At 40.2% G+C, this 26,147-nt stretch overlaps 1 protein-coding gene across 1 annotated transcript in view; it reads left to right on the top strand.

The window, feature by feature from the left end:
• Positions 1-20,643: 20,643 nt before the first annotated feature.
• The window catches only part of ADAM19 (ADAM metallopeptidase domain 19), an 81,401-nt gene continuing 75,897 nt past the window's right edge, over positions 20,644-26,147 (top strand). The window contains exons 1-2 of the mRNA XM_019464542.2: positions 20,644-20,757; positions 23,754-23,839. Coding sequence (XP_019320087.1) covers positions 20,691-20,757; positions 23,754-23,839 — 153 coding nt within the window. The 5' untranslated portion in view covers positions 20,644-20,690. The remainder of the gene's footprint in view (positions 20,758-23,753; positions 23,840-26,147) is intronic.

Genomic DNA, 26,147 nt, shown 5'->3' with positions numbered 1-26,147 from the left:
GGCGGGGGGAAGCAGGAGGGCTTGAAGGACAGCTTGCTTGACTTGTGTGACCAAGGAGAGCCCCATAGAATACAAGCATTTGAAATGAGGTCTGGCTGTGTTTGAAAGGTGAACATCGTGTGAGAGGTCTTTTCCAGTAGATGAAACACCTTAGATATAAAGGCAGGAAGTTAGGAATGTGCTAGTTATTCTCAAATATTACTTGGCATTTTGGTTATTTGTGAATCCAACTCTTCTTCCCAACTGCATTCTGAATATGAATGTAATATTATATTTCTTCAGAACAAAATAATAATAAAAAGATCACTACCACCATCATCATCATCACCACCATGAGAATTATTTATTTAACATTTATGTACTAGGTACAGTGCTAAGTGGTTTTCCATATATTTTTTTTCCTAATCCTCAAAATGTCTTTGAAATGATATAGCTGAGGAATTTGAGGCTCAGGGAAGGTATGTTCTTTAACTTAACCAAAGTGATTACTTAAAAGACACAGGGGAAAGACTGGAATCCAATCCCGGTCTGCCTGTTCCCAAAGTTCCTTACTCTTGAAGCTGAAGGCTTCTTTTTTTTTTTTTTAATTATTTTTTAATGTTTATTTGTTTTTTGAGAGACAGAGCATGAGTGGGGGAGGAGCAGAGAGACAGGGAGACACAGAATCTGAAGCAGATTCCAGGCTCTGATGTCAGCAGGGACGGCCGACGTGGGGCCTGAACTCATGAACCGCGAGATCGTGACCTGAGCCGAAGTTGGATGCTCAACCGACTGAGCCACCCAGGCACCCCAAAAGCTGAAGGCCTCTTAAGAACATGGTTTTGGGGTGCCTGGGTGACTCAGTCGGTTAAGCATCTGACTTCAGCTCAGGTCATGATCTCAGGATTTGTGTTTGAGCCCCTGTGTCGGGCTCTGTGCTCACAGCTCAGAGCCTGGAGCCTTCTTCAGATTCTGTGTCTCCCTCTCTCTCTGCCCCTCCCCCATTCATGCTCTGTCTCTCTGTCTCTGTCTCTGTCTCTCTTTCTCAAAATTAAACTTAAAAAAAAAAAGAACATTGTGTCAACTCCTGACTTGTTTGTTGAATGAAAAAGGCTCCATGTGATTGATATTGGAAATTTACCCCCCACCCCTTCCAAATCATCTATAACTATTAAACTGTTTGTGCAGGCCTAACCTAAAGATCTTTGGTGATGACTTGGTCCATCATGAAGTTTTATGGCTCTTTGAAAGAGATGGAAAATCATTATTTCTTCTGACAAGTCCTTCTTCAAATGGGATCTTAATCCTCAAACCTTATAGGAATATTGACACTGGAACAAAGTCATTGCTCAGTCCCAGTTAGCACTGTGAATCTTTGGGCAAACTGCTTTCTTTAAACTTGTTTCCTTGGTTAGCTTTCTCCATAGAGAACTTGGCTACAGAGAACTTATGGGAAGGGCTTTCTAACTGATACTGATCAGTAAGCTTCAAGAGGCCAGGAGGAAATGACGGGCTTAAGTGGCTCCTGATGACCCTTCCTGAGCCAAATGCACTTTCTTTCTTTTCTTTTTCTTTTTTTTCCCTAATGTTTATTTATTTATTTTTGAGAGAGAGAGAGAGAGAGCACAAGGTAGGGAGAGAGAGGGAGACACAGAATCCGAAGCAGGCTCCAGGCTCTGAGCTGTCAGCACAGAGCCTGCCATGGGGCTTGAACTCACAAACTGTGAGATCATGACCTGAGCCAAAGTTGGCTGCTTAACCAACTAAGCCACCCGGGTGCCCCAACTGCACTTTCAAGATATCTTTAACAGTGGCTTTTCAATCCCAGGTCCCTTTTCAGAGAAAAAGATTACCTTGCGCATTTGTTATGCTCTCTTTGAGATGGAATCTTTGGACCAGCAAGGGAAACCCTCTCATCTCCAATCTGTGAATCATGATCCCCTTATACTATTGAAATTACTCACAGTCTGTAAAAGAGGAAGTGTGCCTGTGGAGAAGGATCCTGGCCCAGGAAGTAGTATGAATCATTCCAATGTGGTATACGAGGCACCACCCACTGTTGCGTCAAATCCCAACTCTGCTCTGCCCTTGGCATCGCCTCCCACTGCCTACTCTGGTGATTTGTCTAACACACAGTCTCATAAACATAGCTCCAAGTTGGTTGCTAAGAGTAACTGTTTGCATCTGGATTACTCTTTGTAGTTAGCGCGTCATTTTGAATCATTTATCGATCCACCCATCTTTTCATTCATTCAGTAAAAACGTACTTGGCAATAATAATAATATTATAGGCCCACCATGGAACAAGCATTGTGCCAGACATAGAGATTATAGTGGTAATCAAAAGAATCATATGGTCATGGTCACTGCCATCATGGTGTTGGTAGTCCAGGACAGTGTTTTTTGTTTGTTTAAACACAATTCAGTGAAATTCAATTGAATTGTTACGTAAAAGGTATTTCTTACTGAGGATTATGGCCAAAAACATGGAAACACATTGGTTTAGTGGAAGTTATTCCTCTAACTATCCTTCTCACAGCCACTGGAGAATTCATGGAGTCTCATGCAGAAGAGAGAAAATATTATTACTGTTCTTGCTTATAATAATATTCATCAGGCATTACACCTTGCAAGGGAAGCAAAAGTTATCAAACACTGCTGTCCTTGCCTTCAATCCTTTTGGGGCTCCCCATCACCCACAGGATGAAGGCTCAACACCTTAGCCTAATACAGCAGCCACTTCTGGATGATCCGGTTTCTATCTCTCTGGCTCCCTTTTCCATTGTTCATACCACTTCCCTTCATCCTCTTCAAATGCCCTCCTTAACCCAGCTGCCTGGAAACACCTCCTCATCTTTGAACACTCAGGTTAGGTGTGACTTCCTCTGTGCCTTTGCCCTGTTCCTTCAGGCAAAACTGACAGCTTCTTGTTTGGTCTTTCACTGTCACTTTTCTTATTCCCCTTTTTCTTCTGATTATGGCACCCCCTTTTCTTTGGGAAGCCCCCTCCCCCATGTGGTGCTGATGACAGGCAGGACTCATAGGATGGGCTCATGACGCTGGCCTAGAACCTCATATTCTGAATATTGCAATTGGTTCAAGGATGGTATATAACTCAAGCAAGGCCAGTTACAGTCTGTGAGCCCTTTGTGTTGAGATAGGTCAAGTTGGGTCTCTAAATAGTCATGAATATACAATGTCTAACTTTATAGCACCCTTACTTGTCTAAAGCCTATCTCCTTCTACCATACCATAAATTCCTTCAAGGCAAAGACTGTTCTTTGACTTAAAAAAATTTGTATGTGTATGAATTTGTGTGTTCGTAAAAGTAGGAAAAGTAGGAAATCAGTGGGTGATTTGCTGTAGAAAAATTTAAAAACACACAAAAACGTTGCTAAGCCCTTGTAATCCTTCCTCTTCTATTTTAACAATTTTTATAGTGCAGATACACACAAAACTCACATTTTACACAAATAGAATATAAATGAACATATGACTTTATAACTCACTTTTTTCACTTAAGTGATATATTGTGAAAACTTTTCCATGTAAATTAGCTGTTTTTCCTCATGATTTTTCTTGGCCATTTATTATTCCTAGTCAGATGGAAAATGTGTCATGGCCTATTCATCAAAACTCTATTGGAAACTTAGGTGCTTTCTATTTCTCACTATTATAAAAAAAATGCAGTGTCTGTTTTATGCCAAAGATGACACTGTAAAGAACAGTCTTTTCAAGAAATGTTGCTGGTCAATGAGATAACCATACAGCAGGTGTATTAGTTATCTATTGCTGTTTAACAGCAATAACAGTTTAACCACTAACTAGCATTTTATTGCAATGTACACATGTTATCTCAAAGTGTCTGTAGACAAGAGTTTAGACAAGGCTTAACCAGGCCCTCTGCTTAAGGGTCTCACAAAGTTGCAATCAAGGTGTTGGCTAAGGCTGCAGTATTATCAGAGGTTCAACTGGGGAAGGATCTGCAAATCAAATTCATGTGGTTATTGGCAGAATTCAATTCCTTCCAGGCTACCAAACTGAGGACCTCAATTTTCTGCTGTTAGCTTGAGGCCACCCACACTCCCTTACTGCATGCCTCTCTCCATGGAGTAGCTCAGAGAGTAGTTGGGTGTTACAATTTTAAGTAACACAATCATGTACACAAAATCACATACATCCTGTCACCTTTGCTATATTTTATCAGTTAGAAGCAATTCACAGGTCTCACCCAGACTCATGAGGAAGAGGTTACGTAAGAACATAAGCACCAGTATGGGAATCATGGGGACTGCCCTAGACTCAACCTCAGTGAGTTTCCCAAACTTTCTTGATACATGGCACCTTTAATGTCCCAGAAATTTTCTTTTCGTGGCACCGTTAGGCCAAAAGAAATACCTAACAATTTTTTTTGTTAAGTAGTTAGATCCAAACAAGTTAGTAAGTACTTATATCCTAACAATTTAGTAATCATTTGAAAGATAGTACATATAATTTGAAAGAAAAAATAATATTTTTTTTATTTTTAAGCAACCACAATATTTACTAATGGATTTATGCTCCTGTGGGCCCTACAGGTCTTAATGGGCCTTGGAATCAGACTGAACACCATTATTCACATCTCCTGATTTCAAGAGGTATTTACTTTTATCACAGCAACTTCAAAAAACCCAGCTTTACAAAAATATGTCATGGAAGGGAATGTAGTACAATTTAATGTTGAAACTGAACTACTTCAAGTTAATAGTTTGGTATCCAACAGATGTCACTGTGCTTCTCTCAAAAAATGCAAAATATCTCATGGCACCCCTGTGAATTCACTATAGCTCCCAAAGGTGACTTGGTACGGCCATGTGGAAAAATTTCCTTGACCTTTACGTTATACCATAAACAAAATCAATTTCTAATAGATTACAGATCTAAAGGTAAAACGAAAACGTAAAGCTTTCAGGGGAAGAACATTTTTCTGATCCTGGGGTACTGCACAATTTCTTGAATAGTATTTAAAAAGTACTAAACATAAAAAATTGACAAATTCAACAATATATGAATTTCTTTTTTTAAAAATATTTTTAATTTTTACTTATGTTTGAAAGAGAGACAGAGCATGAGCAAGGGAAGGGCAGAGAGAAAGGGAGACACAGAATCTGAAGCAGGCTCCAGGCTCTGAACTGTCAGCCCAGAGCCCGACGAGGGGCTCAAACCCACGAACTGTGAGACCATGACCCGAGTCAAAGTCAGACACTTAACCAATAAATAAATAAATAAATGACGGACTTCTTTCAATTCCTTGAATGAAGCAGACTTTTTCAAGACTAAAAGCAGTTCCTATTTGCTCTTCCCAGAAATCTCTTCTCCCTGTTCATCATACTGCTGTCAGCTTAAAAGACACTCAAATAAGAGGCTTCCCTAACCATGCTGTCTAAAGTAGTCCTCCATTCTTATTCTGTCTTAGCTCCTTTTGTTTACCAATCTCAATGCATAATTATTATATCTGATTTATTTGTGTAGTTGCTTGCTTATTGCCATTCTCCCACTGGACTCTAAGTACCACGAAGATAGGAATGACGTATGTCTTGTCCACTATTTTAACCCCAGCACCTACCTAGCATAGTGCCTAGGATGGAGAAGGCCTTTATGTTAGGCATTTTTGGCCACAAGGGACAAACTCCTAACTCAGATGGACTTAACCAAAAAAAAAAAAAAAAAAAAAAAAAAAAAGGAAGAAGAAGAAGAAGAAGAAAATTTTTTGGTTCATGTAATTGAGAAATTCAAGGGGTATAAATAAACAATTGCAGACATGCCTGGATCCACAGGTTCAAATAATATTATTAGGCCAGGTTGTTTCCTTACATAGTAGCAAAAGAACTCCTCACCAGCCCCAAATGTACATTGCTAACCATCTCTGAAGAAAAGGAAGATACTTTCTGATAGGCCTGTCAAGAGTCTTGGGGAGGATTGTCCAGCTCAGGGACACATACCCAACACTGAGCCAAGCTCAGTGGGTATGGGGGCAGAGTTCTATACCCAGGCCTTGGTTCCTTGACTGTCTCTGAGGGGCTGGATGGGTGGGAGCGGAGTCTCTGTCCCATCCAAACCACAAGCGCTGATGTGGAGAGGTGCAAGACCACCGGGGGCTAACTTAGTTGCCTAACTCCCAGTCCAACTTACCACTTGATTAGCTGCAGGGACTCAGCTCTCTCAGTGGGTGTATGCAGCCATTAACTGAAACCAGGCAGCTGAGACCTAGAAGTAATTGAGCTATTTTCCAGCTAAGTGGGGCCAGCTAAAATTAAGTGCTTCCTTGAACTTTGATTGCCATTTTTAATTAGGCAGTATATTGGCATTCCCTGAATGCCTTCTCCCTTTCCAATTTATTTGGGATTTAGGTGGAGGTCTGCCTTTGTAACAAAACATAGGGGTAGAATTCGTATATAACATTTTCTTTCTTCCCAGTCCTTATGCTAAACTGAGTCTGTTTATACGGTTTTCTTGATCGGCTTAAATCTCACACCCCCACCCTTAGGGTTTATTCACCTCCTTCACCTGTTTCAGTTGGATCAGCCTAAAGTTGACTGAGCTAAGTGACAAATAGGGATTTTCTTATTGGTATGCAGAGGTACATCAGATACATAAACTCACTGGCAGTCTTTAGTATTCACTGCCTTGCAGACTCATCACTTTAGATTTCCAATTTGGCTCCTTTTTCAGGGTTTGTCCATGACCTTGAAGAAGTCAATTCCCTCTTTCTGGACCTTGGTAGCTCTAGCTATAAAATGAAATAATTACCTCGTCTACTGAATAAGATGATTTCTGAAGATGATCTCTGATCCCGGAATTACCTTTCCCTGCCTCTCCTTTGTAATCTGGTGATGAGAAGGTTACCGTTAAATGTGAGGTGGCTGCGGGATCAGCCACATGATTTGTGGATTCCCATACAAAATGAAAATGTAGGTCCCCTTTTCCAAAAAGTATCAAGAATTTCAAGATAGCAACAGCAGAGCATTTAGCCAAGTATGGGGTCCTTCTGAGAGTGGGATCCTGTGCAACTGCCTGGGTAGCCCTGGTGAAGTCAGCCATGGATGCCTGAATTAATTAGATAGGATTAACCAGCCATGCTGATGCCCCTCCTCAAAATTCTGCATTATATGTCCACTGTCTTTTGCAAGGATAGAAAAATCAAATAAAATAAATGAGTGATGTGGGCTGGGGGTGGTGGTGACTGTGGCAAAATGGAGAGAACAAATATTCTCCCTAAAAGGAGCAGCTAATATTGTCTGCCAATTGTCATCATGGGAGAATTTAGGCTTATTACTGTCCAATCTTTTAATGTTTGAAAAGAAGCCAGGGTCAGGATAAAAAACCAAAAAACCAAAACAAACAAACAAACAAACAAACAAAACCTCCCGATTTTTCTTAAATGTTTATTTTTGAGAGAGAGAGAGAGAGAGAGAGAGAGAGAGAGAGAGAGAAAGCATGAGCAGGGGAGGGACAGAGAGACACACACACAGAATCCAAAGCAGATACAGAATCTGTCAGCACAGAGCCCAATGTGGGGCTCGAATCCACAAACCGTGAGATCATGACCTGAGCCAAGACCAAGACTGGGATGCTCAAACAACTGACCCACCCAGCCACCCCCTGATTTTTTTTGTAATGTTGGTAACTGTTGAGAAAAATTATCTAAAATTTGGAAATGAGGCAAAAGGATAATTGCAATTTCTTTTAATGGCATCTGAGAGCAGTGGTTCTGAAAATGTGCTTTCCAATCAACAGCATTAGTATCACAAGGCATTAGCATACACATGCTTATATGTAAGTAGCATGAATAAAAGCAATGATGCAAGGGACAGGAGGGAGAAATTGAGATTATATTGTTCTTATAAGGTACTCACAGTACCCTTGAAGTGGTATAGTGTTATTTGAAAGTGGACTTGGATTAGCTGTGGTATATTACAAACTTTTTTAAAAAGTTTAAAAAAGGGAAGTATAATCCATAGGCTAAGAGAGAAAATGGAATCATAAAAGATGTTCGAATAAAACCACAAAAGGCAGAAAAAGAGTGGAAGACAAAAACAAGAACAAACAAGGACAAATAGAAAACAATAACAAATATAATAGATATTTATCCAACTATATCAATAATCACGTGGAATGTCAATAGTCTAAATGCACCAATTAAAAAAAGAGAGAGAGAGAGATTGTCAGGGCGGATAAAAAAAGACCCAATTACATGTTGTGTACAAGAAACTCACTTTAAATATAAAGACAGTTATACATGAAAAGTTAATGGATGAAGAAAAATATACCATGCTAACAATGTTCAAATGAAAGCAAGAGCAGCTATATTAAATTCAGAGAGAGAGCAGATATCAAAGCAAGGAAAGTTACTGGGGATAAAGTAGGGCATTACATAATGATAAAGGGGTCAATATTTCAAGAAGACATAACAACCCTTAATATGTCTGTACCTAACAACAGAGCATCAAACTATGTAAGGCAAAAACTAATAGAATTGCAAAGAGAAATAGATGAAACCACTATTATAGTTGGAGACTTCAACACCCCTCTATCACAAAGGGACAGATTCAACAGGCGGAAAATCAGTAAGGATATAGTTGAACTCAACAACACCATCAATCAACTGGATATAATTGACATCTATAGACTAGTTGATCCAACAATAACAGAAAACATTTTTTCCTCAAGATCACATAGAACATTCTTCACTATAGGCCATATTCAGAGCCATAAAACAGACCTTAACAAGTTAAAAAGAATAGAAATTATACCATGTCAGCTCTCAGACCATAATAGAATTAAACCAGAAAGCAATAACAAAAGGATAAATGGAAAATTTCAAAATACATGAAGATTAAATAATACACTTCTAAATAAGACATGGGTCAAAGAAGAAATCTCAAGAATAATTTGACACTATTTTGGGTTAAATAAAAATGAAAACCAGCTCATGAAATTTATGAGGTATAGTGAATGTAGTGCATAAATGGAAATTTATTGAATGTGTATATTAGAAGGAAGAAAATTAAAAAATAGTAATTTAAGCATCCACCTTATGAAACTAGAAAAAGATGAGTAAATTAAATACAAAGTAAGCACAGGAAAATAAATAATAAAAATTAGAGCAGAAATCTATGAAAATGAAAACAAGAAATCAATACACAAAGTCAATTAAGCCAAAACTGGTTATTTGAAAAGATCAGTAAGTAGGTAAGCCTCTAGCCAGGTTAACTATGAAAAGAATACCGAAGACACAGATTACTAATATCTGAAGCAAACGGAGGGAGGGGCAGCTGGGTGGGTCAGCTGGTTAAGCATCCAACTCTTAATCTCAGCTCAGGTCTTAATCTCAGGATCATGAGTTCAAGCTCTACATTGGGTTTTCCACTGGGCATGAAGCCTACTGAAAAAGAAAGGTTTTAAAATAAGAAAAAAAAAAAAAGAAAAGAAATGAAAGAGGGTACATCAGCACAGATGCTATGGACATTAAAAGGGTAATAAAAGAATACTATGAACAACTCTATACCCACACATTTGATAACCTAGATGAAATGGACCAATTCCTTGAAAGACCCAATTTGCCAAAACTGACACAAAAACAAATAGGCAAAGTGAATAGGCCTATATCCATTAAAAAAAATTGAATCAATAATTATTAACCTTCCAAAACAGCACCAGACGCAGATGGATTCACTGGTAAATTCTGCCAAACATTTAAGGATGAAATTATACCAATTCTCTACAATCTGTTTCAGAAGATAGAAGCAGAAGAAATACTTCCTAACTCATTATATGAGGCCAGCATTACTCTTATATCAAAACCAGGTAAAGATATTATAAGAAAAGAAAACTACAGATCAAAATCTCTCATGAAAATTGATGCAAAAATTCTCAATAAAATATTAGCAAATTGAATCCAGCAATGCACAAAGAGAATTATATACAATGACCAAGTGGGGTCTCTCTCAAGTATGCAAGACTGGTTTAACACTCAAAAATTGATTAATATAATCTGTCACATCAACAGATTAAAAAAGAAAAATCACATGATCATATCAATAGATACAGAAAAAGCTTTTGCCAAAATCCAACACCCATTCATTATAAAAACTCTCAGTAAACTAGGAATTTCCTTAACTTGATAAAGGAAAAAAACTAGAGCTAATATAATATCATAATATAATAATATCATATCATATCATATCATATCATATCATATCATATCATATCATACTTAATGGTGAGAAACTTAAACCTTTTCCACTAAGATGAGTTACAAAGAAAGGATGCACCTTCTCACCACTCTTTTGCAACATCACACAGGAAATTCTAGCTAATGCAATAAGATAAGGAAAGAAAATAAAATATGTACAGATTTGGAAGGAAGAAATAAAATTGTTTTCCTTTGCAGATGTCATAACCATCTATGTAAAAAAATCTGAAAGGCAGACCAAAAAAGCTCCTGGAACTAGTAATTTTAGCAAGGTTACAAGATATACAAGGTTAATATACAAAAGTCGATCACTTTCCTATATACTAGCAATGAACAAATGGAATTTGAAATTAAAAATTCAACATCATTTATATTAGCACCTCCCAAAATGAAATACTTAGGCATACGTTTAACAAAATATGTACAAGATCTAGGTGAGAAAAACTATAACCTTTGATGAATGAAATAAAAGAAGAACTAAGTAAATGGAGAGAGATCCCATGTTCATGGATAGGAAGATTTACTATTGTCAAGATGTCAGTTCTTCCCTTGGAATGCCTGGGTGGCTCAGTTGGTTAAATGTCCAACTCTTGATTTCAGCTCAAGTCATGATCTCACAGTTGGGAGATCGAGCCCCATGTTAAGCCCCACATTGGGTTCTGCACTGGGCAAGGAACCTGCTTAGGATTCTCTCTCTTTTTCTCCCTCTGCCCCTCCTGTAATCACATGTGCTCTCGAAAGAAAGAAAAGAAAAGAAAAGAAAAGAAAGAAAGAAAGAAAGAAAGAAAGAAAGTCCATTCTTCCCAATTTAATCTATAGATTTAATGCGATCCTTATCAAAATATCAAAATCTCAGCAAATTATATTATGGATATCAACAAAGTCACTCTAAAGTTTACATAAAGAGGCAAAAGACCCAGAATGACCAACACAATATTGAAGGAGAACAAAGTTGGACAACTTTAAGACTTACTATAAAGCTACACTAATCAAGACAGTGTGGAATTGGCAAAAGAATAGACAAATAGATCAATGGAACAAAATTAAGTTCCCAGAAATAGACTCACATAAATATAGTCAATTAATCTTTGACAAAGGAGCAAAATGTTGTACAATTGAGCAAAGATTTTTCCTTTCCACAAGTGGCACTGGAACAACTGGACAACCACATACAAAAAAAAAAAAAAAAAAAAAAAAAGGAATTTAGACAAAGGCCTTACATTCTTCACATAAATTAGCTAAAAATGGGTCATGGGCTATGTAAATGTAAAACTAGAAAACTCCTGGAGGGTAATATAGAAGAAAACCTATATGACCTTGGGAATGCGGCAACTTTTTAGATACAACACTAAAGGCACAATCCATGAATAAGATAATTGGTAAGGTCGACTTATCAAAATTAAAAAAAAAACTTTTGCTCTGTGAAAGACAATGTCATTGGAATGGAAATATAAGGCCACAGACTGGGAGAAAATGTTTGCAAAAGACACATTTGGTAAAGGACTGTTCTCCAAAGTACACAAAGAACACATAAAATTCAACAAAAAGAAAGCAAACAGCCTGATTAAAAAATGGGCCAAAAAATTTAAGATACCTAACCAAAAAAGATATATAGATGGCTAATAAATATATGAAAATACTTTTGACATCATATTTTATTAGAAAATGGCAAATTAAAATGAGATAGCACTACACACCTATTGGAATGGCTAAAATCCAAAACACTGACAACACCAAATGCTAGCAACAGTGTGGAGCAGCAGCAACTCTCATTCATTGATGGTGAGAATGCAAAATGGTACAACTACTTTGGAAGACAGTTTGGCAGTTTCTTACAAACTACACATACCTTTTGATTTATTTTTATTTTTATTTTAAAAACTAAACATAATCTTAACATACAGTCTACCAATCATGCTCCTGGATATTAACTCAAATGAATTCAAAACTTATGTCCGTCCACACAAAAACCTGCACATGGTATATATAGCATATTTATTCATAATTGCCCAAACTGGGAAGCAATCAAGATGTCCTTCAGATAAAGAAACTGCCGTAAACTAAAACAACACAATAGTATTCAGTGATAAAAAGAAAGGAGCTATCAAGCTATGTAAAGACATGGAGGAACCTTAACTGGATATATGCCCAGTGAAAGAAGCCAATCTGAAAAGGCTACATATCATATGATTTAAAATATTTGACAATCCAGAAAAGACAAAACTATGGAGACAGTAAAAAGATCAGTGATTGGAAGTTTGGGGTTTGGGGTGAGAGATGAATAGGCAGATCACAGAGGATTTTTAAGGCAGTGAAACTATTCGGTATGGTATTTATAATGGTGGATACATATAGTTCCATATTTGCTAAAACCCGTAGAGTGTATAACACTAACAGTGAACCTTAATGTAAACTATGAACTTTGGGTGATAATGATATATCAGGGTAGGCTCATAACATCAACCATAACAGACATATTACTCTGGGGGGGGGGGGGGATGTCAATAGTGGGGCAGGTGGTGCGTGTGTGGGAAAGGGAAGTAGTGAATTCGTTATGCTTTCTGTTCAATTTTATTGCGAACCTAAAGCTTCACTAAAAAATAAAGTTTGTTAATTTAAAACGATGTACTTCCTTTAGGGTCAAGTAGGAGCAAGCAAGTATCAAAGCCTCTTTCCTAGCTGTTCTGCCAGCTGCGGAGGCAACACCCTGTGTTTCCGAGGATGGCCTGAATTCAGCCCAATATCCAGAGTGACAAGGAGGAGATGAGGAAAAAAAGGTGATTTGGCCAGGAGTTTGAAGCTGGGATGCCCTGTGAACTTGGGGCATGGTAGATCCCACAGCCACCTCAGGCAATTTCACTTCTTCAAGCCTCAGTTTGCTTATCTGTAATAATATTAGAGTATCATAGTGGTTACAGACCATTATGGTTTCAGTGGCTCTGAAGTTCCTCATACTTCAGTTGTGAATTCAAGCTTTGTCTGCAACCTAGCAGCTTCATGAACGTGCTTCCATCACCACCTTCAGTCTCAGTTGCCTCATCTGTAGGAATATCAGTAGTACCTATGGTAGAGAGTTGTCCTAAGGATAAAATGTGATAATGCACTGGTTACACTGTATGCCTTGTGTAATCAATTATGACTATTATTAATAGGTGAACCATATTACATTGCCAAAGTTTGACCCTTTCTGATCTACAAAATCAACAATTCTGTATGCTTTGACCTTATATCTTTTATGGAACTATTATGGGCACTGAATGAGATAATACAGGCACTGTACTTGCTACCATCACATGATAGTGATTATTATTATTATCCACAATTCTGGGGACAGTACCTGGTGTTGAGAATTCAAAGGCCCAAGACACATTAAGAAACTTGATCATTCTCTGTAACTGTCATTTCATTTACTTGTCAGTTCCTATTCCCATCTCTCTTTTTCCTCACCTCCCCCTACCCTAATTGTTACAGTAGAGACCTTGTCTTAGAAATCTTTGTATTTGTAAGGGCACCTGGGTGGCTCAGTTAGTTGAGCGTCTGACTCTTGGGTTCAGCTCAGGTCATGATACCAGGATCATGAGATCAAGCCCCATGTTGGGCTCTCTCTTTCTAAAATAATAAAAAAAAATGTTTTAAAAGAGAATCTTTGTGTTTTTAGATTCTAGCAAATGCTAGATACATAATTAACTGCTCAAGAAATGCTGTTAAATGAGTGATTCCAAGAGCTTTATGGGTTTCCCAGGGGTTGGAGGGATTTGCTTCTCCTGTGGATTACTAAGAGAAGAAAAGGAACTAAAGACTAAAATCTTGAACATAACCAAAGAACTTGAGTAAAAGACCCATTTAGGCTTTAATTGCTTCTGTCAAAATGGACCCAATAATCCTAATCTGGTCCCCTCACAGAGTACTTGAAATGCAAAAGTGTTGCTGGGAAACAACACATATATTAAAATGGCTAAAATCAAAAGAACTGACAATACTAAGTCCTGCCAAGGATGTGGACCAATTGGAACTCTCATGTATTGCTGGGAGGAATACAACACCGTACAACCACTTTTAAAAGTACTTTTTTGTAGTTTCTTACGAAGTGAACATATTTAACCACAAGACCTAGAAATTTCACTCCTAATTATTAACCCTAGAGAAATGAAAACATAGGTTCACATAAAACTTGAATATTTATAGTGACTTCATTCATAATTGTCAAAAACTGGAAACACCCAATGTCGTTCAACAGGTGAATGGATAAACTAACTGTGGTATATCCACACAATGGAATATTACTGAACAATAAAAAGGTGGGAACTATTGATACATGCAACAACGTGGATGAATCTTAAATACATTATGCTGAATGAAAGAAGCCAGACTCAAAAAGCTAAATTCTGTATGGTTCCATTTATGTGGCATTCTGGAAAAGGTAATGCTAAAATGACAGAAAGCCAATCAATGATTGCTAGTAGTTGGGAGTGATAGGAAGCAGGAGTGAAGTTTTGGGGGTGATCCTAATTGCAGAAGTGGTTGTTCAAACTGTATGCATTTATCAAAATTCATAGTCATGTACACTAAAAAACATGGAGACTATTAATTATGTAAATTATACCCAAACTGGACTTTAAAAAAAGAGCTAGTTGCTGGAAAAATGGTTTACAAAGCAAAGTTGTCACTGGGCCAACATTATTCCCATAGTAAGGGCCAGTGAAGAAAATTCTCCTAAGAGCAACTTGGAAGTGTGCTGAGCCAGAATGAAATAATAACAATTAATTATTTAATTTATAATTTATCTAATTAAACATTTATGATACCTTCTAAATGCTGGTGGGACAAAAGAAGAACAAGGTATACCTCCTATTCACAAAAGGCTCACAAGGTAGTGGGAGTGGGGTAAGGAAAAGAAAATTACAGTATAACAGGATCATTATCTTTGACAATAATTAAAGAATCAGTATATAATTAGACTCTTCACACATCACACAATTAAAAGCACAAGCTAAGCATTATACACTCCTCACCCCTGTACTTAATAGCAGTAGAATGAGGATAATAAAAACTAGCACTTATTGACTGCTTACTACGTGAGAGGTGTTATGGTAAGCAACCATTTAAGCCTCACAAAAATCCTGTGATCTAGGAACCATCATTATCACTGTCCTTTATAGATAAGGCAACAAGTCATAGGAAAGTTTATTTTCCCATGGTCACACAGTTGTAAAGGGTAGCACAGGGATTTAAACCCTGGTATGATGGTCACCTCCTAAACATGACAGTATACCGTAGCTACAGAGAAACAGTGACCTGGGTCACTTGGACTCCCAAAATTTGGAACCGGTTGCTCTAACTTTGCCTCAGTTTCCCTAACATTGGAGGAGAGAGTCAAGCATGCAAAACTCTCTGTGTAAGACACCAGGGTAAACCACTATTCCTCTTGTGATCCTTTCCTGTGTTTACCATTTAACCCATCCACCCCCATTACTAAAATAATATGTAATTGTAAAAAATGGAAGAAGCAAAAAAAAAAAAAAAAAAAAAAGATAAACAAAATGCAAAAAACAAACAAATAAACCTTCATCCACCCATAGTCTCACCACCTAGAGGCAATACTCTAGCATTGTGGCACATTTCCTTCTAGTCTTTTTAAGAAATGTCTTTTATTTACATAGCTGAGATCATACTTAAATGTAATTTTGGACCCTGCTTTTTTTCACTTAAAATCAGAGCATAAACTCTTTGTAAACGCTATTTTAAATGAATGTATAATAATCTATCATATAGATACTCTACAATTTATTAACTATTCCTTCACAGTTGGATATTTAGGTTATTTCCAATATTTTCACTATTATAAATAACACCACTATTAACATTCTAGTCCATAAATCTTGCAGATTATTTTTTTAGGATAGTTTCCCAGAAACGTAATTACTAGGTTAAATGTCAAGAATATTTTAAAGATTACATAGAGATGTAGTATTCTTTACAAATACAAACACATTCTTTACAAATAAATGGAAAGGCTTCCGTGGGGTCAAAAGTCATTTGTATGTTTGTTTCTGTGTATAAGTATGGAGTTGAGGGGGTGATGAGAGACAGAATTGGGAACTTTCTCAGTACTTGGTCAGTGCAGTAACCACTTGACTTTTTCTTTTATGAGCTACTTTCCAATTGTCAGGGGCCCATGATGGTTAAATATTGATCACTGAGTGCCAGCAAATGGAAGCAAATTTCATGTACAGAGTTTGTATACCTTTTGCAAGTATATTGTCCATAGAATCAGTGAGACTTGGCACCTCAGTGTTTTTCACTGGGCAGCACCTTCACCACCATTTCGTCAACCGTTCTCATAGCTCCTGGGTGAAATGGGTTGGAACAGCCATTACCATTCTCAGGTCATTGGTTAGAAACTGAGGCCCAGAAAGAAGTGACTTACCCAAAGTTACAGAGCTGGTTGGAGAGAGCTGGGACTAGAATTCTACTCTCATGCTTCTAGGGTAAAAGCCCCTGTTACAAACTGAATTATGTCTCCCCACCCCCCAAACCCACATCACCCATTCATATGTTGGAGCCCTGACCTGCAATGTTACTATATTTGGAGACAGGGCCTATAAGGGGGTAATAAAGGTTAAAAGAAGTCATAAGGGTAGGGCCCTGATCTGCTAGGATTAGTGCCCTTATAAGAAGAGGAAGACCAGAGCTCTCTGCACACACAAGAGAAGTAGCCATGGCAGGACACAGCAGAAGGGGGTTGTCTACAAGCAAGGAAAAGAGACCTCACCAGAAACCAACCTTGCTGACACACTGATTGTGGACTTCCAGCTTCCAGAACTGTGAGAAAATAAATTTGTGTTGTTTAAGTCACCGCATTTGTGGTATTCTGCTATGGCAGCCCTAGCAGACTAATACAGATTCTGGTATCAAGAAGTGTGTGTGTGTGTGGGGGGGGGGGGGGGTGGAGGAGGAAGTGTGGGGAGGGGGGTGGTTTGCCTAAAAAATGTGGAAATTGTTTCTGGAACTGGGTAATAGGGAGAGACTGGATAAGCTGTGGGGTGCATGCTAGAAAAAAAAATCCTAGGTTGTCTTGAAGGGACGGTTGGTAGAAATTGAATGTTAAAGGCAATTCTGGTGAGGGCTGAGGAAGGAACGAGAAGAGCTATTAAAGAAAGCATCTCTTATTTTAGAGAAGACATATCATCATGGACAGAATGTTGGTAGAACTGTGAACATTAAAGGTGATTCTGGTGAGGCTTCAGATGGAAATGCAAAACATGGGAATGGAAACTGGGAGAAAGATGATCCTCATCAGGAAGCAGCAAAGAACTTGGCTAAATCGTGTTCTAGTGTTTCATGGAAAGTAGAAATTGCAAGTGATGAACTTGGAAATTTAGCTAAAGAGATTCCTAAGCAAAGTGTTGAAGGTGTGGCCTGGTTTCTCCTTGCTGTTTATAGTAAAACATGAGGCAAATGAGAGAGGCAAATGGAAGGGATTGGTAAGCAAAAACAAACCAGAGTGTGAAGATTTGCAAAATTCTCAGCCCATCCATGTTGCACAAAACAAGAGTGCATGTTCTAGGGTGTGTCTGGCAAATCACTCTATAAGGAGGTCAACCCATGCAGTGTATCAGCCATCTCAGCAGAAACCAAGAATAGAGATGGGATTTATACCAGCACAGACATTGCCAGTTTGGACCAAAGGGAACAGAGATGGGATAAGATAAAGGAAGGCTATTGGATTTCTGGGATTCTACAGGACAGGATAATAAAGCTATTTGGCTGTGAATATGCTTTATCCTTTAAGAAAAGAGGATTGACCCTGAAGGTGATTCACAGATCATCAGGGCTGCCATTCCCACTATATGCCTAAAGCATACAGCCCAGAGAGCAAGACTATTTCCTTCTGGGTTTCAGAGGGTAGGGCCTCCTCTTGGCTTCAGGGCTCTGGGCTGTCCCTGCTTAGTGCCTCAGGGGCAGGGCTACAGCAGAAAGCCACAGGGTGGGGCTCTGCCCCCAGCGGAGGAGGCAAGGCTACTGCCTAGTGAGGATGACACTACTGACCAAGTGGGTCCAGAAGGCAGAGCATTCCTCGAGAGGATTATTCTAGAGCTTTAAGACTTAGTAGAATTTTCCTTGCTAGGTTTTGAATTTGTCTGGGACCTATCACCCCTTCCTTCCTGTTGATTTCTCCCTTTTGGAATGGGAATATCTATCCTATACCTGTATTTTGGAAGCATGTAACTTGTCTGGTATCTAGGTAGAGAAGAATTTTGCCTCAGGATAGGTCATGGAGCCTCACCCATATCTGATTTAGGTGGTACTTCGATAAGACTTTGAACTTGGAACTGATGCTTGAATAGGTTAAGACTTTGGGGATTGTTGGGATGGTTTGAATGTATTTTGTGTACAATGAGCACATGGATTTTGGAGGGGTCAAAGGAAAGAATATTAAGGACTGAACTGTGTCTCTGTCAAATTCATATGCTGAAGCCCAACTATCAGAGTGACTGTCTTTGCAGACAGGGCCTATAAAGAGGTAATAAAGATTAAGTGAGATCATAAGGATGGGGCTCTGACCTGATGGGATTAGTGTCCTTATAAGAAGGAGAAGAGAGAAGAGCTTGGTTTCTTCACACAAGGAGAGAAGACACCATGTGAGGACTCAGTGAGAAGGTGGCCTTCTACAGGCTGGGAAGAAAGATCTTATGGAAAACAACCAAGGCAGCACCTTTATCTTGAACTTCTAGCCCCCAGAACCGTGAAAAAAGTGTTAATCCACCCAGTCTGAGGTATTTTGTTACGGCAGCTCAAGCAGATGATTATAGCCTCTAAATACATCAATGGCTGGGGTGCTTGGGTGGCTCAGTCAGTTAAGCATCTGATTCTTGATTTTGGCTTGGGTCCTGATCTGGCCTTTCAGTTCATGGGATCAAGTCTGGAGTGGGGCTCCACACTGACAGTGTAAAGCCTGCTTGGGATTCTCTCTCTCTTCCTCTCTCTCTCTCTGCCCCTACCCTGCTCTCATTCTCTCTCACTCAATAATTAAATAAACTTAAAAAATACATCAATGGCAAGACCATATACTTTATTTATCCCACGGGTACCTAATGGTTTTGATAGACCTACCTACTCATCACCTTCCCAATACAGAGTATTTTGTTGAGTTGTACAAACCTGGGTCTGAAGAAAGAGGTGCTGTCAAGGAACAGATGACAAGAGGTCTGAGGCTTGGTTTCTAGAACCAGGCTTTGCCAAACCTTGCCAAGGGATCTTGGGCAAGCCACTTCCCTCTGGTTATCAGTTACCCATCTATAAAATAAGGTATGCTGCATCAGACTCTGGAGTTATACTCATGTGGGCTTGAATCCAGACTCTGACATTAGCTGTGTGACCTTGCACACATTACTTGGCCCCTCAGATTTAGTTTTCCCATCTCTAAAACAGGATAAGCATTAGCCCAGGGTATTACTGGGCTAACTGAAAGATGATGTGCAGAGTCCCTGGCACATTTTAAAGGACAATACAAGTAGTTCTCTTCCTAGATTAGTTAATTAATTAATTAAGTTAATGTATGTAAAGTGGTGAGGACAGTGTCTGGCACTTAGTGAGGGCTGTATCCAGTTTAGTTACTTTTTTTTTTTCTTTTTACTTGAACAGAGAGTAGGTCCTCAGTAAGTGAGGTCCTTATTATTATTTTGGAGGCTCATCTCCCTTCATTTCCGTCCAAAGGCCTAACTCCTAACTATAGCTAATTTCGGTTTTTCCCCAAATACAGCCTGTGGGCTTTCCCGCCCTAGTACATTTGTCTATTCCGTTTTCTCTGCGTGGTGCTCCATTTCTCCTCCTCCGGAGCTCAGATGTCTTCTCTTCTGGGAATCCTCTCTCCGACACCCGCCTCCTCCCAGTCAGAGGAATGGCTCCTAGATTTGTGTCCTGCTAAGAAAACAACTCCATATAGCACTTAGTTCTTTGTGCTCGGTGATTCGGTTAACTCTTTCAGAGCCTGCCTCCAAGAGTGGCGGCCTCTAGGGCACGGTGCTGGGTGAGTAGCCTCTGGGTGTCACCCAAGACGTCTTAGCACAGTGTGGGACAGAGGAAACGGACCCTTGTGCAGACAGGGGTCCAGTTTTAACTCCTAGAAGCCCGAGCCCCCCGACCCTCCCTAGGCCTTGCGCACCGTGAAGCCTGCCCCTCCTCGGGCTCCGACCCTCCCTCCCCCGGTCCCCATTACCTGAGCCGACTGGGCTGCCCAGGGGTCCCCCAGGCCCCTCCTCCGCGGTCCCTCCGCCCCCTCCTGGCGGGCGCGTCCCCTCCTCCACCCCGCGGCGGAGCCCTGCGGAGCTGAGGGCGGAGCGTCGTCGCCGATGGCTGGGAGCCGGGCTGGGAGGCGCTGGGAGAGCAGTGGGATCCTGACGCGCCGCCGCCTGGCCGGGGGGCTGGCATGGCCGCGTGCTTGTGAGCGCGGAGCGCGCAAGGGGCCGCTGCCACCATGCCCGGGGGCGTGGGCGCCGTCCGGCTCTGCCTGCTGGCGCTCGCCCTGCCGGCGTGGACCAGAAGTAAGTGGCGGGGTGCGAGGGCGCTGGGTGAGGATGGAGATGGGTGGGCTGGGTGGCCGGAGGACGTGGGAGTCGCCCCCTGCAACTCCGCGGGGCTGTTCCCCCGCGGTCCCCCAGCCTGGGAGCCTGGGCTTTGTTCCCACGTTGTGCACCCCGGGAGGTGGTGGGGGTCCGGGAGACCCAGAGCAGGCAGAAAACAGCCGGTCCTCTCCCTGGCTTGCCTCCCTCTCCCTCTTTCTCTTTTCCCACTGTTTTTCTGCTTTTGGCTTCTTTCCGCTGCTTTCCTAGTCTCTCCTCCTTTCTCCAGTCTTTGTGTGTGTGTTCCTATAAATATATATCGATAAAATTGGAACCGTACCATATGCACAGTTTTGTGTCTTGCATTCTTCACTTCACAGTGTGAGCGTTTGCCACATCGTTACATTCTGCAAAAACATGACTTTAATGACTATAGATTAAATCAAGAAATCGCAGAAGTGTAATCTTCAAAAAGTTAAAAACATGACTCATACAAATATAGGATGAATGGGTGGCAAAGATTCCTTCAATTCATTAACGAGGCTGCGAGTAGGGTGGTGTAGCTGGTTGAAAGCATTAGAGGAACAGGGATGGTGCAGGTATCCAGGAATTGTTGAAATCATGTGCTGGGACAGATGTGAAAGTGGTCAGTGCCCCATCCGGGGAAACAACCATAATCCTTAGTTATCTTTCTCCCATACTAAAGTCATTTGCCTCTCTACCAGACAAAAATTTACAGTTAACATGTTAAGTTCACAGAGTATGGTTTTTTAATTCGTTGTAAATTAAAAAAAAAGTCAAACAAATGTACATTCCCCTAGAAAAATTTGGTGATGTATGAGAGGGCCTGTTAAATAGTGCTCCAGTGTGACATTGAAAGGACATCCTGCTTGCTTTTTGCCTCATTTGCAAGTTTTGAACAATTTTTCTTAAGATATACTGTGTTCCTCTATTATTTAGACTTGCTTTCAGCATTTTTTTTTTTTGCGATCATAAAGATAATTTCATTCCTTTAAATATTCCATTAAATGTCGTATAATTCCTTTTTGTTGCAAAGAATCCAGACTTCTGAGAGCCACTGGAGCAGGGACTATGCCTCTCTGGTTTCCCCATGAATATCAAGCACCTAGCATAGTACTTGGTAAATAGTTAAGCATTCAGAAAACATGAGTAAATGGATGCACTGCTTCTGATTTTTACCAGTATGATGATTCTAATGCTAGTCTAATGAGATTATTTTTTCAGATATATTTTGATTGAGAATACATTATATCAGTAATCTGAAAGGAACATCAATCACTCATAATTTTGCCACTCTAACAGAACAGCTGTGGCTATCTTTCATATCACTCATTGTATTCTATGTGATTGATGTGGTTGGTTTAGAAAGAATAGATTTTTGGAGTCTCCCTAAATCTAGGTCCCCCACCCCAGGAGTCCTATGGATTTAACCTATTCTTGTGGAGACTAATTTGTTTAGGTTTTGGGAAACTACCAGTTTATCGAGGTTATCTGCAAGAGTGATGTCTGCAGTGCCTAGAACAAATCTCTCCTCAAACAAGTTTCAACTCACCTTTTTTTTGCAAAATGGGAATCCTGCTGCTTATCTTGTCTTGAGGATGAAGGAGAACCAAGTGGTGATAGTGATTTGGAAAGTAGGAAGTGATCTGCAAATGCAAACTTGCCATTAGGAAGCTCAAGGTAATGCCAGGATGCTTTGTGGTTCTGGGAGCACTTTCACTGTGACTCTCCCCAGCAACGCTGTGACATAGGCAGGTGGGTATCATGGTCTTCATTTTACAGATGAGCAAGCTGAAGCTCAGTGGGAATCACCCATGGGCCTGAATCTGACCCATGATTCTGAACATACCCAGAATCCGACCACTTCATTCTTCTCCACTGAGGTCATTTTAGTCTGAGCCACCATCATCACTCACCAGGTCTCCAGCCTGGCCATCTTGCTTCTACTCTCACTCCCACACCCTCCCCCACCATACCCCCCATCTCCACCCAGCCGGCAGAATGATCTTTTAAAAACTGAATACAGAGCATATTGCTCTGTGTCTAAACACTCCAGTGCCTACTGATCTGTTTATTTTGAGAGAGAGACGGACAGAGAGAGAGAGAGAGAGAGAGCGTGAGTGCACGTGTGAGTTGGGGAGGGGCAGAGAGAGAAGGAGAGAGAGAAATCCCAAGCAGGCTCTGCACTGTCAGTGCAGAGCCCCATTAGGGACTCCATCTTGTGAACCATGAGATCATGATCTGAGCTGAAATCAAGAGTTGGATGCTTAACCCAGGGCCACCCAGATGCCCCTCCAAGTCTATTTATAATAAAATCCAGACACTTTCCATGGCTTCTGTGATACAGACCTGTGGCTCTCTTGCTGACCACATCTCCTACCAACTTTGCTACTCATTGACTAGATTCTACCTAGTAAATCTCCTACCAATCAACCACATCTCCTACCAACTTCCCCACTCATTTACTAGATTCTACCTCTACCTTCTGCTTGCTCCTTAAATGGGCCAAGTCCACTTCTGCTCACGCATGACCATTGATTGCTCTTGCTAGCGCCCCTCCCTGGGGCACTCTTCCCCCAGATCTTTGCATGGCTACCTTCTGGTCTCTCAGATCTTAAATGCCATCTTTGCTGATCATCCTGTCTAAAATAGGTACTTCCTCTTCAGTGTCTCTTTATTCTATGACCCTGTTGGACCATTTGAGAATATTTGTGGATTGTGCATCTCTCACCTCTAGAAAGTAAACTGTGGGGAGTACAGAGACCTTGGTAAGCCCTGTGTACCACTATATGGCCAACAACTAGCAGAGTGCTTGACTCAGGAAGTGCCAAGAGCCTGGCATCCAGCAGGTCTCCTAATGACCCAATAAGGTGTTCTTTCCAGTTGGCAATGCATGCCTAGCTTAGCTAGGGTGCAAACTCCTGGGATACCAATGGTTGTGCATCCTGTATTGGCAGGAGAAAACGGGGAAGGCAGCCCCCAGCTGCAGCATGAACTAATAATACCTCAGTGGAAGGTTGCAGAAAACCCCACGAAAGAAAAGGTAAGACCCCAAAATATCTTATTTTCAAAGGCAGGAGCTGACAGCTCCATTCTGTGAAGTGGCAGGCCACCTTCTTAATCTTCCTGGAAGCCCAGTTATCATTATAAGTTCTGTTTCTGACTCACTCTACATCCTCTCTGTGTATTAGTTTTGAAAATCCCAGATGGGACTTGCCTTCATTGTATGACAAACTTGTAGAACACTTTCAAATGCTATTAGTTGAGGAAATGAAAATTATTGATGCTGACACAAGCTAAGTGCAAATAGTCACAAAAATCACCATCTCTCAAATGGAATTGATTAAATATTGTCATTGCTATATTTTGTCTATATATACATGCTTTATTTTATTGATGACATAATTTACTTGAAGAGAAAAATAATAATTCAAGCTATTTTTAAGAGTCAGGGAGGGATCTAGTACTGGGAAATACATCTTAAAATGCAGTAGGGCTCCTTGGGCCATAACACCAGAAAAATGCACAGGCTTTCTCAAGGCGATTGGGAGCAAGACAGAAAATATTATCCTGTTATGCAGAGAGGACCTGTACATCTAGGATATTCTTTGTGGTTCTGGTCTTTATAGTTCAAGTGAGTCATGAAAGGGCTAGAAAGTAAGACATGATTGCTGCGTGCCAGTAACCAGCTATGGGACTTTCTACTTTCTGAACTTCGGTTTCCTCATTTATAAAATAGGGCTTAGAGGGGATAGGAAGAAAGAGGACTGTGGAGAAGGGAGAGTTAATAAGGTCCTTTGGGCTCATGATTTATTGGGCAGCATATAAAAGCAGGAAAGACTTCAGACTTTGTGGCTTTTGAGTCTGGAAAGGTAAATGGGGGCTGGGGGTGGAGAAATGCTTGGAATCCTTGAAGTTATGGCTAGAGTAATACAGACATGTCCAAAAATGCTTCAGTTTGAATTTATTAAGGGAACTTCCTGCAAAAATTTTAGGAGAAATGAAAGTAAGTAACATTTTATCCTAAAGACAATAAATGCATGGAATTCATTTCATCAAAAAGTAGGAAAGGCTAAAAATAGCTTCAGGGAAAGTCTAGACAGATTGATGGATGGCTATCCTGGAGCAGGTTATTTTTAAAAAACAGGATCTTGGATAGTCCAATTTATCCATTATTGCTCAAGGAAGGGATCCGATACTTTTTGTAGAGGTTCTGTGTTCCTTTTAGATGTGGGATGCCTAGCATCCTCAGGAAGGGCCTGAGAAACAAAGTGGAGCTCTAGATCCTGTCTTTATTCCTAGCCGTTGTCTGCCCTGAATCTGGGTCAAAATATTTTGTAGGATTAGTCGGCACAGTGCCCTGTGCCATAAGTATCCATTGAATGAACAAATGAATGAATGTCAGAGAGAGAGAGAGTATAAGGTAGGTTTCACTCAGGCCTCTTATTCTCATTTATGTAATTAATTCATTCATCAAACATTCATTGAACATTCACTGTATACTAAATATCGTACCAGATCGTATGGGGGCTGCACATACACAGGACAGATTTCTGATACCCTATGGAGCTGAAGATATATTTACTTATTTATTTATTTGTTTATTTATTTATTTATATTTATTTTATTTATTAAAAAAAAATTTTTTTTTAACATTTTATTTATTTTTGAGACAGAGAGAGACAGAGCATGAACGGGGGAGGGGCAGAGAGAGAGGGAGACACAGAATCGGAAGCAGGCTCCAGGCTCTGAGCCATCAGCCCAGAGCCCGACACGGGGCTCGAACTCACGGACTGTGAGATCGTGACCTGAGCCGAAGTCGGACGTTTAACCGACTGAACCACCCAGGCGCCCCTATTTTATTTATTTAATCTACCTCTAAAGAGAAAGGAATTTTAACCCTTTCCTGCAGGAAGTATAAATATCAGTGTCTGAGCATCTTCCACACCAGAGGGAAATATTTTTGGAGTGCCCACTTATAAATACTCATACTCATGTTGCAGCTTGTGTCTCTTTGGAGATGTGGCAGTGCTTAGATGTGTGTCAACTTGCCTTTTTTGTCTGGACTGTCACATGGCCGTCTACTCCTTGAATGAGGGAATTGCTACAGCTCTGTTGGTGTGTACTTTTCCTCAAATGCCCACTTGGGACTGTGTCCTGATGCTTAGTGTCATTGGGTAGGGTTCTTGCTCTGGAACATCCCAGAGTAAAGTGGCAAAGGATCAGCAACCAGAATGGGTGTTAACAGAGCTGCATCAGGGCATCAGAAACAGAGATGTGGATCCCGTAGTGAAGTTATTGTGCAAACATCCACCTAGCTTCCTCTCCCCATGATTTTGAAATGTCCCTTT

Source organism: Panthera pardus, unplaced genomic scaffold (assembly GCF_024362965.1).
Source record: "Panthera pardus isolate Hobbes unplaced genomic scaffold, ASM2436296v1 HiC_scaffold_2, whole genome shotgun sequence".
Taxonomy (NCBI): Eukaryota; Metazoa; Chordata; class Mammalia; order Carnivora; family Felidae; genus Panthera; species Panthera pardus.
The sequence above is the reverse complement of the archived record's forward strand: the minus strand, read 5'-3'. Positions and strand labels throughout refer to the sequence as shown.